This window comes from Takifugu flavidus, chromosome 5 (assembly GCF_003711565.1).
Source record: "Takifugu flavidus isolate HTHZ2018 chromosome 5, ASM371156v2, whole genome shotgun sequence".
NCBI classification, from domain to species: domain Eukaryota; kingdom Metazoa; phylum Chordata; class Actinopteri; order Tetraodontiformes; family Tetraodontidae; genus Takifugu; species Takifugu flavidus.
This window is the reverse complement of record NC_079524.1, coordinates 230,470-248,050: the sequence shown is the minus strand read 5'-3', so window position 1 is coordinate 248,050 and position 17,581 is coordinate 230,470. Positions and strand designations below refer to the sequence as shown.

Here is a 17,581-nt window from a genome sequence, read left to right as displayed (position 1 = left end):
GGTCCGAAGGCTTTGTGACATGATGGGCGACCGTGTCATGTCAACGGATGATTTAGACATTCCCACACCTGGAATTGTGAATGAGGGCAGTGTTTCAAAGTCAAGTTATTCCTTTGAACTCAGAAAAGCTGCACATGCAGGAAAGAACACACACTCTGTCTCCTTTGGTCTCCTGACACTGCTGAGAACATTGACTGCAGATGCTAATCTGTAAAAGACATTTGGGCTACTGTCAGTCTCAACTAAGCATCTAATTCCTTTGATTTGGTCAAACTTGTAACAAAGCACATTATGTAGTTGGCACGGTGACGGTAACCCTGACCCTAACCCTCTAACCCTAACCCTCTAACCCTAACCCTAACCCTCTAACCCTAACCCAAACCCTGACCCTAACCCTCTAACCCTAACTCTAACCCTAACCCACTAACCGTAACCCTAGAACCCTAACCCTAACCCTCTAACCCTAACCATCTAACCCTAACCCTCTAACCCTAACCCAAACCCTGACCCTGACCCTAACCCTCTAACCCTACCCTCTAACCCTAACCTCTAACCCTAACCCTCTAACCCTAACCCTCTAACCCTAACTCTCTAACCCTCTAACCCTAACCCTAACCCTCTAACCCTAACCCTAACCCTCTACCCTAACCCTAACCCTAACCTTCTAACCCTAACCCTAACTCTCTAACCCTCTAACCCTAACCCTCTAACCCTAACCCTAACCCTCTAACCCTACCCTATAACCCTAACCCTCTAACCGTACCCTCTAACCCTAACCCTAACCCTCTAACCCTAACCCTCTAACCCTAACCTCTAACCCTCTAACACTAACCCTCTAACCCTAACCCTCTAACCCTCTAACCCTAACCCTCTAACCCTAACCCTCTAACCCTGAACCTAATCCTAATCAACCCTAACCTCTACCCTAAACCCAGAACCCTAACCCTCGAACCCGAACCCGAAACCGAACCCGCTAACCCTAACCTCTAACCCGCTAACCCGACCCTCGAACCCGAACCCTCTAACCCTAAACCCTAACCTAACCCTCTAACCCTAACCCTCTAACCCTAAACGCTCTAAACCTCTAACCCTAACCTAACCCTCTAACCCTAACCCTCTAACCCTAACCCTAACCCTCTAACCCTAACCTCGAACCCTAACCCTAACTCTCTAACCCTAACCCTCTAACCCTAACCCTAACCCTAACCCTCTAACCCTAACCCTATAACCCTAACCCTCTAACCGTAACCCTCTAACCCTAACCCTAACCCTCTAACCCTAACCCTATAACCCTAACCCTCTAACCGAAACCCTATAACCCTAACCCTAACCCTCTAACCCTAACCCTCTAACCGTAACCCTATAACCCTAACCCTAACCCTAACCTCTAACCCTAACCCTCTAACGTAACCCTAACCCTAACCCTAACCCTAACCCTCTAACCCTACCCTCTAACCGTAACCCTCTAACCCTAACCCTACCCCCTAACCCTAACCCTCTAACCCTAACCCTAACTCTCTAACCCTCTAACCCTAACCCTCTAACCCTCTAACCCTAACCCTAACCCTAACCCTAACCCTAACCCTCTAACCCTAACCCTAACAGAAAGTGGTCTGCCATGTGTTCATCAGGAACCACAGAGTCCTAACCAGGCATCCAGGCTCCAGGCATAAGGCGGCTTCAGGGCTTCCCGTTGATGGCTCCCTCACTGTGCCATGATGCTTTCATTAAGCTAGCTTAGTCCCCATTTTTCCACTGCTAAGCATCTTCCCCATCTGTGTTCACTCACCTTCAGCCAAGCTGCCGAGTCCCTGGAACACATGGAAGCTGTGTTTCCGAGAGGATTCACAAAGTTTTTCCTACAAATCCTTTTGCTTTTACAATTATCAATCACGTGGGTTGTGTGGTTCAGCGTCTGCGTTTTTATGCTCCACGTTTAAAATGCAAGTTAAGATCTTCTTCTGTCAGTTTGTAATCATTTTTCTGTAATTTAACTTTCAATTAACATAATTCCAAAAAGTTGGAATAAATTGCTCAGTGGGAAAGTGAAGGCCTCAATAAGAGAAGATGGATGGAACGGGGACAACAGGTACCTCCTATTGCTCCCTCAACCCTAAAAAATTGCAGTAAAAGTTACTGTTAAAGTTACTTTAAAGTAACTTTAATCAATAATCATGATTAGAATAACTGTCGGCAGTATTAGGCTGGTTCCGATTCTATTGATTAGATACGTTGCAGTTTGCTCATTTTCATGATGTTTCTTCTTCATGTAGGAGGGTCAGTCTTGGGATCCCACAAGGGTTTGTTCTTGAACCAACCGGTTAACTTTGTTCATGCTTCCCTTCGGAATACTGTTGGGAAACGGGAAACATTCCAGTGCTTTAACGCTTTAACGCTTCGGAGACAATAAAGACAAAAGTGGCGACATTGTGGTGGATGGTTTCTCCAGTTTGACATGGATGCTTCCTTGACCCCCCTCTCAGACCAGCGGTCTTCTCTGGCCAGTACCCGTACTGGGCTGTCCTGGCAGGAGTGCCCACTCTCCTTTAGGAGTAGGTGGACTGCTGAGTCCTGACCTGAAGAGGTGGCGCGTCTGTGTTGTGCCTTCTTCTGTGGAGAGGTTGTTTGGTTTCCCCAATGTTCCTCACGTTCCTCCTGGTGCTGTACAGCATAAACAACATGACTTTGTTTGGGTCTTGGTGTCTTGTCCTTCAGGTGGACCAGCCTCTGTCTGAGAGTGTTGCTGGGTTTGAAATGAACCGGTGTGTCGTGTTTCTGTGGATCCTCCTAAACTTCTCAGAGACTCCAGACAGGTAGGGGATGGAAACACTGCGGCGTTTGTTTCTCTCCTCCTCTCCTTTGCTGGGGTCTCGCTTTCCTGAGGTCCTGGTGAAGGCCCAGTCTGGGTAGCCACATGTTTTGAGAGCTGTCTTAATGTGGTCCTGGTCCTTCTTCCTGCCTTGGGATGTGGTGGGTATTTCTCTGGCCCGGTGTTGGAGAGTTCTGATCACTCCTAACTTGTGTTCCAGTGGGTGGTGAGAGTCAAACTGGAGGTACTGGTCGGTATGTGTAGGTTCTTGACTGCGCAGTCCAGAAAGGCCAGACTGTTTCCTTTTACATCTTCCTGGGTGAATTTTACATGCTGGTCTGTTTTGTTGAGGTGATCCGAGAACGCTTCCAATTCTTGTGTTGGGATTTTGACCCAGGTGTCGTCCACATACCTGAACCAGTGGCTTGGTGCAGTTCCTGTGAAGGATGTCAGGGCCAGGGATTCCACCTTCTCCACATATAGATGGGCAACTATGGGGGATACTGGTGAGCCCATGGCCCAGCCATGTTCTGCCCGTAGAAGCCTCTCTACTGGAAATAGGTGGTGTTCAAACACGGGTCCAGCATGGTGCAGATGTGGGCCGGTGTTAAGGTTGTTCTTTCTGGAAGATTCGTCCCACTGGAATAGTAGAAATGTGTCAGCCACTGGTTGAGTTATAATGAACACGGGAGATTTAAAGGTGCATCTGTCCTTTAGAACCTGGAGACAACAAAGGCAACACAAAGCTCAGCTGCAGATAAAAGCTCATTCCATTCACGACGGCCGCCCCTGGAGCTGCAATACGGAACGTTCCTCTCCATTTCTTCACGTGCGCTGATATTCCACGATGCGCTCCGGTATGGCAGGTGGAGCGGGAACCTGCGGCGGGTCAGTGTTTACACTCCTGACCTCAAGAAGAAGCTCATCACCCTGGATTTTAGAGACGTTTTTAAATGGTGCAATAAAAATAAAGTGTGTGTGTATGTGGGTGTGTGTGTGTGTGAGTGAGTGAGTGTGTGTGTGTGGTGTGTGTGAGTGAGTGTGTGTGGTGTGTGTGTGAGTGTGTGTGTGTGAGTGTGTGTGAGTGAGTGAGTGTGTGTGTGTGAGTGAGTGTGTGAGTGACTGTGAGTGAGTGTGGTGTGTGTGTGAGTGAGTGTGTGTGTGTGTGAGTGAGTGTGTGTGTGTGTGAGTGAGTGTGGTGTGTGTGTGTGCGTGTGTGCGTGCGTGTGTGGTGTGTGTGTGTGTGAGTGAGTGTGTGTGAGTGTGTGTGTGTGTGGTGAGTGAGTGTGTGTGTGTGTGTGAGTGAGTGAGTGTGTGTGTGTGTGAGTGAGTGAGTGTGTGAGTGAGTGTGTGAGTGAGTGTGTGAGTGACTGTGAGTGAGTGTGTGTGTGTGAGTGCGTGTGTGTGTGTGTGAGTGTGTGTGTGTGTGTGTGTGGTGTGTGAGTGAGTGTGAGTGACTGTGAGTGAGTGTGTGTGTGTGTGAGTGAGTGTGTGAGTGAGTGTGTGTGTGTGAGTGTGTGTGTGAGTGAGTGTGTCACCATAATGGAGACGTGATTTAATGAGTAGCTTCTTATTTCCACTCATTTATTAACGAGCTGTTGTAGCTTTGTCACCATCCAGGGAACATCCCATCAACCCTTCACACTCTTCCTCTGTGGTGTCTCGGGCTTCTTTTCCCCAACACTGCGTCATGTTTGGACATGTAGTGTGTATGTTTATAACCAGCTTTATTACCGAGCTGTAATAAGATAACAACACAGAAATGTGGTTTAAGTATCAGTTTTCTTTATTGTGTTGTTTCCTGTAATAACAGTGTTATTATTTACATCTAAATCTCACCAGCAGCCTGGAAGCAAGAACATTTTTATAGGAATCAATTAATTAAAGTGTGTTTGGTTCCACAGTTCCATCCGTGCGGTTATTCCAGCCATTCCAGATGTGTAGTAGGGTTAGCTTTAGCTTTAGCCATCGTTGACGTCCACTGTGGAACTCTGCTGAGTCAGCGTTGTCTTCCAACCATCGTTCTATGGAAAACTGCAATATTCTTCAGGAAGTCTAAAACAACAAGTTGGTGGTGTGACAAAGATGTTGTGTTTGACAGAATTCCAGTTTTCTAAGAATCCCAAATTCCTCAGACCACGATCCAGTGGGATCACATGCTAATTGCAGCTTCCAACAGTAGCATTCCCAAAGGCACAATGGCTGCGTCGTTTAGCACACACACAGTTTACTAGCGTCACTTCCTGTGGCTTTCCAAGAAGAATCCGTGTTGGAACGGGGTTTCGTGACACTTATGATGATCTGAAGCGTGGAGGCACGTTCAACAGGTTTAGCATCGTCGTTAGAATTACAAGGCTACCTCACAACTTGTGTTTCCATAAGATTTGACAGTTTGTCTTTCATCATCAAGATCTGCTGCTGCTAATTTAACGACACAGGTGAGACACGTCTTTCTCACACTGGACAGTGCAGAAGTACTGAGCACATCCTTTTGAAGATGCGACCCTGGAATGAAGCCCTATTATTCCCATGGGAGCATCCTTCAAAACAAGCAGAATTCTTTGAACATGCTAAGAAATTAAGCTGCGGTAAAAAACACACACAACGATCGATTTAAAGCAACTCAACTAGACAGCAGACAGGTCCTCAGAAGTTGTTAGATTTGAAAAATCTTTCAGTTTTCCAGGAGTTTAGGAACATTTGGGAAGATTTAGCTGCTCTCACAGATCAGGAACGTCTGGACGTCCCCCTGGTGGACAAAACGTGACTAACAGAGTCCTTCAGTTGGCTCCTACAGGTTTATCCATGAATCATAAAATAACTTCCTTAGAATCTTTACTGCATAAATGTAAATCGTTTGGGGACTATAAGCACCGACCTGCTGATTATTATCAAATTTCTGCTAATTAGGTCCCTCTCAGTCCTTAATCGTAGAGGACGCTGCCGGCAGGCCAACAGCAAAAGAGCCTCTTTCTAACCGCCGAAATCTAAATCACTGAAAACTTCACAGGCTCGTTTCATCCAAACGTCCTTGTGCTGAACGCTGCCCTTCTCCAGCGCGCCAATGTTGCCGTGTGTTGTTCTAAATCCTAAAACAACTACCAGAAAAGTACCGGTCCTCTCCAGAGTGTCGCGGTAGATGGCTGTGCTTCGAGGGAAGAACCTGCATTTGGAGCTCCAACACACAGTAAACAGCTCAGTGTCTGCCTCAACCTTACTGTGATGTATCTGTTGAGCAGGTGGACCCAGCTGGGACCTGGACGTGTTGCTGCTCCTTCTCCCTGTAGAGCCTGAACCTGCTCTGACATAGCAGAGGCACCAGAGAGGCTCCGGGGTCCGGGGGGGGGGAGGTGTGCCATGAAAGGATCTACAAACCTCTGCATAGCCAGCAGAGCAGGACTGACAGAGTTCTAACAAATATGCTCAGTTAGTCAGAGAAATAAAGTCCAGAATCCTGCGTCTGAGGGAAGCAGCATGCAGGAATTAGGATCTTTAACATTTGGGTTTGTTGGTGCTGGCGAGGCTCCACGCGTGTAATTTAGCGTGTAATTTAGCGTGTAATTTAGCCAATGACAGGAGGACAGCACACAAACTCAGCATCATCTCTTCACTCTGAGCCTGGAAGGGCTGAAGGAGGTGGTTCCAGAGGTTCCAGGAACCGAAGCGTCAGAGTGGAGCAGAACCAGGTGATAAGGCAGGAAAACCCCCAAAATGGGGGAAATTGGCTCGTTGCTGCTGGACAGACAACAAAAATGGTGAATTTAAGAAAAAAGCATTGTAAATCTATTTTTTACATCTATATTCTCACATTGGAGGCTCACCTTTGAACGATCCTGCTCCAGAACAGAACAAACCCAAGTGCTTCATTTAAACTGTGAAAAAAGACTTTTAACAAGTTCATTCATACTCGTTTGTCTTCTAAATCAGTAAAAATAAGTCAGAAAAGACGAGCGCAGCCTCGTTAAACCAATCATCCTTTTATGAGGTTCTACAATCTGGTCTCAGGGTCACACAGCACCCTCTGTGTCAGTAGTCCCTCTGTGTCAGTAGTTCCTCTGTGTCAGTAGTCCCTCTGTGTCAGTAGTTCCTCTGTGTCAGTAGTTCCTCTGTGTCAGCAGTCCCTCTGTGTCAGTAGTCCTCTGTGTCAGTAGTCCTCTGTGTCAGTAGTCCCTCTGTGTCAGCAGTCCCTCTGTGTCAGTAGTTCCTCTGTGTCAGTAGTCCCTCTGTGTCAGCAGTTCCTCTGTGTCAGCAGTCCCTCTGTGTCAGTAGTCCCTCTGTGTCAGTAGTCCCTCTGTGTCAGCAGTCCCTCTGTGTCAGTAGTCCCTCTGTGTCAGTAGTTCCTCTGTGTCAGCAGTCCCTCTGTGTCAGTAGTTCCTCTGTGTCAGTAGTCCCTCTGTGTCAGTAGTCCCTCTGTGTCAGCAGTCCCTCTGTGTCAGCAGTCCCTCTGTGTCAGTAGTCCCTCTGTGTCAGTAGTCCCTCTGTGTCAGCAGTCCCTCTGTGTCAGCAGTCCCTCTGTGTCAGTAGTCCCTCTGTGTCAGTAGTCCCTCTGTGTCAGCAGTCCCTCTGTGTCAGTAGTCCCTCTGTGTCAGTAGTCCCTCTGTGTCAGTAGTCCCTCTGTGTCAGTAGTGATCACCTGCGTCCACCCCAGTTATGGAAATAGCTTATGTGGAGATAAAGGAATGTCAAACTAACAGCTCGCGTCATTCAAGAAAATGCCAGTAAAGACAAATGAAGGTGTCTTTTGAATAATGTGGGCGGATATCTGAACCTGGCCTTTTGGGGGGGGGGGGGGCACATTTGGTTAGTGTGTCAAACGCTGGGAAACACACACACACACACACACACCACACACACACACACACAACACACACACACGCGCGCGCGCGCGTCTGCCTGTTTTTGGAGGATTTTCTCATCTTAAATCAGGTCCTAATGCTTTTATTTCATCATTTACTCTGATATTAAATGTATTCTCCCTTCAGTATTTTGCCCTAAAGTTCTAAAGAAGAAGAGCAATGGAGCATTTTCACTCCCTTATTAAGGATTCAACATTTCTTCCAAACATGACTGAAATCACAAACGATGTCGGTCATTAAACCCGATATAAAAAGTCAAACATTCAGCTGAGAAAGGGAAGAAAAACATGAATGATGGAGTAAACAAAGATAAATAAAGATCTGCTAGTGTTCTTCAAACGTTCTTCTATGATCAACACAATAGAAATGTCAGTTGTTTGATGCCAAACTGAATTTTAAAAATCCATTTCCAGATAATAATCTGAATTAAGCGGAATTAAAAATATATCTTTAGCTACAATATGGCTGCTCCAACCTGCTCAACCCATCATAAATGGATTCCATAAGTGTCAGTAAAGTAGAAATGCGTTTTGTTGAGTTTCTCACGCAACATATGACAATTTTCATTGTTTAACACCAGTTCACAGAAGCTGCGTGACGGCACGCGGCAGTTTAAATGAGCTGTTAATGAAGTCAAATAATTAGTGCGCAGCATTTAAGATAAGCTGAAAATGAAGCCATTAAATCCGTTAAATGGTTCCGTTCTGTGATGTGAGTGAAGTCAGTGGCCTCGTCCCAAAATTCTGATGCCTCTAATATGAATTTAAATTCACCCGCAGTCGGTCCGAGAAGCGCGTGAGATGCGCATCGGAACGATTTTATCAATTAGTGGAAGGAGCGGGGCCACGTTGCTGAACGCTGCGCTCTGATTGGTCCACACGCAGAGCCGTGATCTCCAGCGCTCCCATATAAACCCAAGCCGAGTCCACATCGGTCCGAGCTGTCATGCAGGTCTAAAGGGTGGCGAGGACTCGAATGGCCGGAAATCTCATTTCATCCAAATTACTTCAGTTTCCGGCGCCGCTATTTGGAGCGTTTTTTTTTTTCCAACCCCCCCAAAACATCTTCTCTCTATATTAATTGATTGATTCCATACATCCTTAGGTTGAGTTGTGTAATGTGTGTTGAGATGACGATGCCGAGGAGGAGCGGACTTCTCCTCCTGGTCTTGCTGACCGTGTCCGCCTATGAGCTGGATCACAACGAGTCCTTCTCGCCCAGAAGAGCGCGCGTCTCTGCCAACGGCCCCTGTGAGTATTTGGATTTTCATAGTCAGCTGCTTCTCTCTCTCTCGCCCGACACCCTCCACCCCACACACACGCACGCACGCACGCACGCAGGCGGTGCACAGCTCTACCTTTGCTCGCTCACTCCGAGGGGAATTCTTTGCCCCTACATCGGTCCTGATCCCGTGCGTGTCTGAACGGGTGCGTGTGCCGCTGTGGGCGCGAGCGGAGCTCGGTGCTGACACCTGAGGGTGCCGCCTGTGTCACGCTGAGAGGCTCCGTGACGCCTCTGAATGCTGCAGTGGTCCCTCTGCTGAGTCTTGCTGGACTTGACGGATTCCACTCACAGATAAAGCTGCTTCCTTCTGTGATGAGGAGGAGGAGGAGGAGGAGGAGGAGGAGGAGGAGGAAGGCGCTGTGCCATTTCCTCTCATCTGCACTTAGACAGGAGAAATGTGGAGCTCCAGTAGAAGGTCTCAGTTTCACATGCAGGTGGCGGCTGCTTGTGCCACAAGTGCTTCCTCATCCCTCATGTGCGGCTCACCTGCTCCTCATCCCAATCAGGCCGCGCAGGTTAACGGATCGGCCCCAATTACAACTGCGACAGGGCGGATTCGGCCCCACTGGGGCACATCCGGCCCCACTGGGGCACATCCGGCCCCACTGGGGCACATCCGGCCCCACTGGGGCACATCTCAGTATTCTTACTAAAGATCGGAGGAAGGCGGTTTGCCATTGGAAGGAAAGTCATCATTCCTGGAAACAGCAGCTGACAAATGACATGTGTCACATTTCAAAGCTCCGTAAAAATGCTGCTGGAAACAGGTTCCGATCACATGATGGAGGCCGTTCCGATCACATGATGGAGGCCGTTCCGATCACATGATGGAGGCCGTTCCATAAGGTTTCCCCACCTGGGCTCGGGTGGCCTGGACGAGGTCTGGAGGCGGCTCGTGCACGTGACACATGGCAACAAGTTTCTTTATTGTGATGCTGTTTCTGCAAGTGCTGCTCTCGAGCAGCACCGGGCCCCAGCGGGCCCCAGCGGGCCCCACCGGGCCCCAGCGGGCCCCAGCGGGCCCCAGCAGGCCCCAGCGGGCCCCAGCGGGCCCCAGCAGGCCCCAGCAGGCCCCCCAGGTGAGAAGGCACCTGTGCCAGATACAGTCTGAGCCTATCGCCCGTGAGTGAGCGTCTGCTCGCCAAACCATATGAAATGAACCTCGTTGTGATTCCACTCTTGTGTCGTGAGTGTGCCAGTGAGTGCCTAGTGACCCCCCCCCAGTGAACGCACTCTGGGCTCCCCCCCTCATGATCCCTTCTCTGCCCACAGCAGATGTGGCACGTTGTCTCAGCGCCGCCCTGCAGGTCGGCTGTGGAGCCTTCGCCTGCCTGGAAAACTCCACCTGTGACACCGACGGCATGCACGACATCTGCAAGTCCTTCCTCTACTCTGCTGCTCGGTTCGACACTCAGGTATCGGCTTTCATCCATTACAGCTGCTGGGATTGGGGGGGCACCTCAGCGGGGGGGTGAACGGTGCTGTGTTTGTTCCAGGGCAAAGCCTTCGTGAAGGAGAGCCTGAAGTGCATCGCTAACGGCATCACCTCTAAGGCGTTCCCCTCCATCCGACGCTGCTCCGCCTTCCAAAGAATGATATCGGAAGTCCAGGAGGAGTGTTATAATAAGTGGGATATTTGTGCCGTGGCCCGGTCGAATCCAGACGCTATTGGTGAAGTGGCACAGCTGCCGAGTCACTTCCCCAACAGGTGAGCTGCCCCAGGTCACCTGACTGTTTGGACCTGTAAGATGAGTCCTGTCAAACCCCAACGGTGTGACAGCCTACGCTGGTGAGCATGCCTCGCCTCCATCTTCTGATCTTCTGTCCCTCAGGGACCCAGCCTGGAGCAGGAAGGCTTCCATGTTGCTCTATTACTGCTGGGTTACGGTGGGGGTGCAGAGGGACGGGGTGGCGGGTCGGCAGGGCTGTGTGTGGACGACACACCTGCAGACAGAAGATTCCAGTCATGTGATGCGGTGTCTTGTTCCAGGTTCTACGGCACGCTGCTGCAGAGCCTGATGGACTGTGAGGAGGACACGGTGGAGCGGGTCAGGAGCAGCATGGTGTCGCGGCTGGGCCCAGAGATGACCATGCTGGTGCAGCTGCTGCAGAGCAAGCCCTGCCCCTCCAGCGCCGGGGCCGCCGCCCTCCCCACCGGAGAGGAGGCCCGTGCCGGCTGGCGCTTCTCCATGGCTCCCCATATCTACAAGATCCAGCCCAGTGGGCGGAGCAGAGACTCGGCCGGCAGCTTCGCCAAGAGGCGCTCGGCCGGCGACAGCTCCTAACTTCCAGCCCGATTCACACTGCTCCACAACGTCAGGAACGCTCCTCTGTTCCCTCGGGGTGGCGAAGCATAATGTTCCACGCAACTGGAAGTTACCAAAAAAGGCCCCATTAGGGAAGCCGCCGTAGCTTTGATATCTTGATCCTCCTTTAGTGTAGATTCTCCTGGGCCTGACAGACGAGGCTCGTTGGTCTGTGGTCCTGCTCAGTCCAGCCCACCTCCACCGACACAGCTGCATCTTAAAGATGGATGCCAGGAAAAAGGTAACAAATAAAATACGACCAATAGTGCTTCGTTCCTCCGTAACAGACCAACACAAATGTCATTAGTAGTCACTGCAAGATCTCATTAGTGGGGTTGTTATAACGTTTATTGATGAGTTGTTAACTATTGGTGTATCGGCCATTTCAGCAGCAGTCACGTGATGAGCATGAGATGTGGAAATGATTCATCTCAGTGTCCTGTTTCCTGCTTTATCTGAGACAGCCACAGCTAGCCCTCCCAACCAGGGTGCTCATGGGGAGTGAGGTCTGCAGAGGATCCAGGGAACCTTGAGGGGTGACCTAGAACTGACCCAAACACTGCCCTGAATGATATCCATCACAGACCAGAAGAGTGTTTAGCTGTAGCACCTCCACCTGTCCCGTTATTTCTGATAGCAGATGTAGCCGCGGCGTTGTAAGTGTCTCAGCACAGAGCGTGTGTCCTGACCTGGGAGAACCTGGTGGGACCGGATGGGACCGGATGGGACCTGATGGGACCTGGTGGGACCGGATGGGACCGGATGGGACCTGATGGGACCTGGTGGGACCGGATGGGACCTGGTGGGACCTGATGGGAGCTGATGGGACCTGATGGGACCGGATGGGACCTGATGGAGATGCACATGAGTGTGGAGCCGTGCTGTTCGTGCCATCAGGTTTAGTGGCGTCCGTGTTCCTGTTCTTGAGCGTGTGTGAAGCAGCCGTGCACGTGATTAGCATGCTCATCGTTATCTGGGCGTCCAGGGTCCAGGCAGAGAGGGATCCGGATTTATTTTCCTGCTCTGTTATTTAACGTCTTGATGCATTATTGTCGTTTAAACTAGTTTCCAGATTTCTCGAGCCCTTCTGCCGTGGCAGGAAGTTTGAGACGAGGTCTGTAGAAGCGAGCGGCGCCTGTGGGGACCAAACGGGCCCGTGTCACGACTGTGGCGGCCTCAGGGGGCAGCGGTGGCTCCGCCCACCTTCACCTGCTTCACAGGTGTAACAAAGCTTCACTTTGAGACAAGATCGGGTTAAAATCTCAGCTGAAACATGTTCGACATGTTGCTGATGAAGCTTCTCACACATCCGTCACACAGGTCCTCACAGGTCCTTTTAGGTCCTCTCAGGTCCTTTTAGGTCCTCACAGGTCCTCTCAGGTCCTCACAGGTCCTCACAGGTCCTCTCAGGTCCTCACAGGTCCTCTCAGGTCCTCACAGGTCCTCTCAGGTCCTCACAGGTCCTCACAGGTCCTCTCAGGTCCTCACAGGTCCTCACAGGTCCTCAGGTCCTCTCAGGTCCTCTCAGGTCCTCACAGGTCCTCACAGGTCCTCACAGGTCCTCTCAGGTCCTCACAGGTCCTCTCAGGTCCTCACAGGTCCTCTCAGGTCCTCACAGGTCCTCACAGGTCCTCTCAGGTCCTCACAGGTCCTCTCAGGTCCTCACAGGTCCTCTCAGGTCCTCACAGGTCCTCACAGGTCCTCTCAGGTCCTCACAGGTCCTCACAGGTCCTCACAGGTCCTCTCAGGTCCTCACAGGTCCTCACAGGTCCTCTCAGGTCCTCACAGGTCCTCACAGAGGACAGGAGGAGATTCATCACATTATTCTGAAGAAACTGTCACCTCCTTTATTTCCTCGCCAAGATGTTGGATGTTTGTGATGTTGGTCACCGTCATCATTAGATGTTCCACGTGTTGCTCTTCTTCACACACACCTGCAGGAAGTCAGGAAGTCAAAGTGGTCGTTAAAGTGACCTCGTAGTGTCAGTTGTTATTACAACATGTAATAACTCGTGGACCAACACACTCGCCCCTCCAGAAGCTTCAGGCTGTTGGTTTTGGTTCCGTTGGAAGATCAAACCAACTGAAGGTCTCCAGATACGTCACCTCAATCCTGCCGGACTCCGACCCCGGTGGAGAAGAACTGCGCTGACATGAAGGCAGATGTCGATAAAACAAGGATGTAAAGAATTCCAAACTATGCAACATTCCCACATATGAAGGATGCTAAATGCTAAATGCTAAATGCTAAAACATGATGGGTCGTCCAGCTGATGCTGCCTGAGTAAAGCAGCAGCACGTGCAGGACCTCTCAGGTCCCAACAGGTCCCCACAGGTCCTCTCAGGTCCTCACAGGTCCTCACAAGTCCCCACAGGTCCTCTCAGGTCCCCACAGGTCCTCTCAGGTCCTCACAGGTCCCCACAGGTCCTCTCAGGTCCTCACAGATCCCCACAGGTCCTCACAGGTCCCCACAGGTCCTCACAGGTCCCCACAGGTCCCCACAGGTCCTCTCAGGTCCCCACAGGTCCTTACAGGTCCTCTCAGGTCCTCACAGGTCCCCACAGGTCCTCTCAGGTCCTCACAGGTCCCCACAGGTCCTCACAGGTCCCCACAGGTCCTCTAGGTCCCACAGGTCCTCTCAGGTCCCCACAGGTCCTTACAGGTCCTCTCAGGTCCTCACAGGTCCCCACAGGTCCTCTCAGGTCCCCACAGGTCCTTACAGGTCCCCACAGGTCCTCACAGGTCCCCACAGGTCCTCTCAGGTCCCCACAGGTCCTCTCAGGTCCTCACAGGTCCCCACAGGTCCCCACAGGTCCTCTCAGGTCCTCACAGGTCCCCACAGGTCCCCCAGGTCCTCTCAGGTCCTCACAGGTCCCCACAGGTCCCCACAGGTCCTTCAGGTCCACAGGTCCTCTCAGGTCCCCACAGGTCCTCTCAGGTCCTCACAGGTCCCCACAGGTCCTCTCAGGTCCTCACAGGGAAAAGCATTTGATTTCTGGGTCTCTTTATGGATTTTTGTTCCTTTTGGTTCTGTGAATATGAAGATTTCTCTTGTCTGCGTCGGTGTTGGAAAAGAGCATTTGTGAGGGTTGATTTAGGAAGTTAAGAGCTGGTCACTCGCTAGCTAATAGCCTAGTTAATAGCCTAGCTAATAGCCTAGCTAATAGCCTAGCTAACTCTAAAGTGAAACATGCAGCTCGAGCGGTTTCCTTTAGCCAGGCGCTGGAAATCCGTCCCCTCCTGAAGCTTCCTCACGTCCGTCCCCTCCTGAAGCTTCCTCGCATCCTTCCCCTCCTGAAGCTTCCTCGCGTCCGTCCTCTCCTGAAGCTTCCTCGCGTCCGTCCCCTCCTGAAGCTTCCTCGCATCCTTCCCCTCCTGAAGCTTCCTCACGTCCGTCCCCTCCTGAAGCTTCCTCACGTCCGTCCCCTCCTGAAGCTTCCTCACGTCCGTCCTCTCCTGAAGCTTCCTCACGTCCGTCCTCTCCTGAAGCTTCCTCACGTCCGTCCTCTCCTGAAGCTTCCTCACGTCCGTCCCCTCCTGAAGCTTCCTCGCGTCCGTCCTCTCCTGAAGCTTCCTCGCGTCCGTCCTCTCCTGAAGCTTCCTCGCGTCCGTCCCCTCCTGAAGCTTCCTCACGTCCGTCCTCTCCTGAAGCTTCCTCACGTCCGTCCTCTCCTGAAGCTTCCTCACGTCCGTCCCCTCCTGAAGCTTCCTCACGTCCGTCCCCTCCTGAAGCTTCCTCACGTCCGTCCTCCTCCTGAAGCTTCCTCGCGTCCGTCCCCTCCTGAAGCTTCCTCACGTCCTTCCCCTCCTGAAGCTTCCTCACGTCCGTCCCCTCCTGAAGCTTCCTCACGTCCGTCCCCTCCTGAAGCTTCCTCACGTCCGTCCCCTCCTGAAGCTTCCTCACGTCCGTCCCCTCCTGAAGCTTCCTCGCGTCCGTCCCCTCCTGAAGCTTCCTCACGTCCTTCCCCTCCTGAAGCTTCCTCACGTCCGTCCTCCTCCTGAAGCTTCCTCACGTCCGTCCCCTCCTGAAGCTTCCTCACGTCTGTCCTTGCTGTCCGTGGGTTCCAACCCAACAAGCTGCTGCCAAACCTTGTGTGATGCTGTCAGATCCCCCTGAGTTCTGCCAGGCACAACAAGCCCAGAACCGGTTCCCGGTTAGATGCACCACAGTCTCGTGTCCTATTTATTTTCTGTAAATGTTCTTTGTGATATCTGGCCAAGGGTCCTTCGGAGAATGTACCTGTACCTTGAATGTGTCTCCTGACCAGAACACGCCCACCTCAGACGACCCATGAAGCTGTTAGAGAAACCGGGAGAGAGTTCACTAATGTTTGTGGGGTGCTGGATGTGGTTCTGGCGTGTTGCTAACCTGGAGCTCCACAGTGGCGTTCCACAGGGGCGTTCCACAGGAGCGTTCCATAGGTGCGTTCCACAGGAGCGTTCCATAGGTGCGTTCCACAGGAGCATTCCACAGGGGCGTTCCACAGGGGCGTTCCATAGGTGCGTTCCACAGTGGCGTTCCACAGGGCGTTCCACAGGAGCGTTCCATAGGTGCGTTCCACAGGAGCGTTCCACAGGAGCGTTCCATAGGTGCGTTCCACAGGAGCGGCCCACAGGGGCGTCCCACAGGGGCGTCCCACAGGAGCATCCCACAGGAGCATCCCACAGGGGCGTTCCACAGGGGCGTTCCACAGTGGCGTTCCACAGGCGTCCCACAGGTGTCCCACAGGTGTCCCACAGGGGCGTTCCTTCCCCTCTGACCCTTCATGGTACTCTGTCCTCTCAAGACTTGAAGATCGATAAATGTGCTGAAACAGAAATAGATACTTTGGTGATTAGTAAAGTTTATTTTGTATTCATATATAAGTGACAGTTATTTTACTATCAGATTCAAAAAGCTTTCCAGAGTTTGAGGAGATGATTGAAGCTTCTGTAACGCATGATTGACCCTTGTGACTCACTCGCACTTTAATGTACCCGTTAGCATATATATACTGTATATGTGTCTGGGTCGCTCTGTCCTGAGGCATGGAAGATGCTAATGTGTCTTTTACTGATCAGAAATAAAAGATTTATCAAATATATCATAGATGTGGACTCGCCCTTATTGTGTGTCACCTGTGCCCATTAAAAACAGGAAGTTCCTCTGGAATGAACGCATGAATTTACAGCTCTGTCTGATCACATGATCACACGAAGATGAGCGTTAATGACCCTCGTCAGGGGACCAGGCCAGGCTGACAGCACCGAGTCACCTGTGGGTTTATTCACCGAGTCACCTGTGGGGTTCTGGGGGGGGTCGGGGAGGGTCGGGGGGTTCTGGGAGGGTCGGGGGGGTCGGGGGGTTCTGGGGGGGTCGGCTGGTTCTGGGAGGGTCGGGGGGGTCGGGGGGTTCTGGGAGGGTCGGGGGGGTCGGGGGTCTGGGGGGGTCGGGGGGTTCTGGGAGGGTCGGGGGGGTCGGGGGTCTGGGGGGGGTCGGGGGGGTCGGGGGTGGGGGGGCCATGGTGACTCTGCAGCCACCCCCTGACTATATGCGACTCTATATTCCATTTGCGTTCCCGCGCAGCGCTCATGTGTCGGCCATTATCGTGCCGTTGCCTGATGCACCAGCGACGTGCTCGTGACAGTTCCGTGCACGGCAGAAGTGAGCGGTGGTTTCCTGCTCGTGTGATGAAGCCTTCAGGACGGACCCCAATAAAAAGGAACTTCCTTTAAGTGAAAAGCAAAGGAGCTGAAGCTGCAAGACTGAGGAAAAGGGGCCGAAAGCAGGAGGCTCCGTGGACGCTAATCTGTCAGAGGGATATAATTTCATGCCTATTTAGGGACGAGTCCTGAAGGGCTTCAGCTCCAGTCTCAGATCGGAGATGCAGCTCTGCTCACAGACGTTTCCACACCATCCAGAACAAGAGCTCGACTGCAGCTCTGGTCACGTGACCAGTTAGCAAATCTGCGACCAGTTAGCAAATCTGCGTCCAGTTAGCAAATCTGCGTCCAGTTAGCAAATCTGTGTCCAGTTAGCAAATCTGTGTCCAGTGGAGCCGTCTGCCTGCCTACATCACTGCTCATGTAGTGGGCAACTTTTCAGAGCAACTGGGATGGAACTAGTGCTTCAGCGCCGAGCGATCTCTGGTTGCCAGGAAACATTTGCACAGATTTTTGACCCTGACTCTTCACTCGCCTGCTGCTTGGATGCTTCCGACGGTGCTAACCAGAGTAACCAGAGTAACCAGAGTAACCAGAGTAACCAGAGCAATCATGGAAAAATGACAATATGCAGATGCAAATAGTCCTTTATTATTTTTGCTTGGTGCTTTTTAGCGGCCTT

General features: G+C 51.6%; 1 protein-coding gene across 2 annotated transcripts; it reads left to right on the top strand.

The window, feature by feature from the left end:
- Positions 1-8,160: 8,160 nt before the first annotated feature.
- Positions 8,161-12,653, top strand: stc1 (stanniocalcin 1). 2 transcript variants are annotated; one of them, XM_057033942.1, is made up of 4 exons: positions 8,161-8,915; positions 10,225-10,364; positions 10,446-10,657; positions 10,940-12,653. In XM_057033942.1, exons 1-4 carry the CDS (start codon positions 8,783-8,785, stop codon positions 11,232-11,234), a joined length of 780 nt encoding a protein of 259 aa, XP_056889922.1. In that variant the 5' UTR covers positions 8,161-8,782; the 3' UTR covers positions 11,235-12,653. The 2 variants fall into 2 exon arrangements, with proteins under 2 accessions (XP_056889922.1, XP_056889921.1); XM_057033941.1 differs by having other exon boundaries at positions 8,167-8,915; positions 10,222-10,364.
- The last annotated feature ends 4,928 nt before the right edge of the window (positions 12,654-17,581 follow it).

Bases quoted from the DNA above. Each gene is read 5' to 3' on its own strand.
- stc1 (XM_057033941.1), top strand. From the start codon at position 8,783: ATGTGTGTTGAGATGACGATGCCGAGGAGGAGCGGACTTCTCCTCCTG. The intron at 8,916-10,221 runs GTGAGTATTTGG...CTCTGCCCACAG, and splicing joins CGTCTCTGCCAACGGCCCCT to CAGATGTGGCACGTTGTCTC. The intron at 10,658-10,939 runs GTGAGCTGCCCC...GTCTTGTTCCAG, and splicing joins CCGAGTCACTTCCCCAACAG to GTTCTACGGCACGCTGCTGC.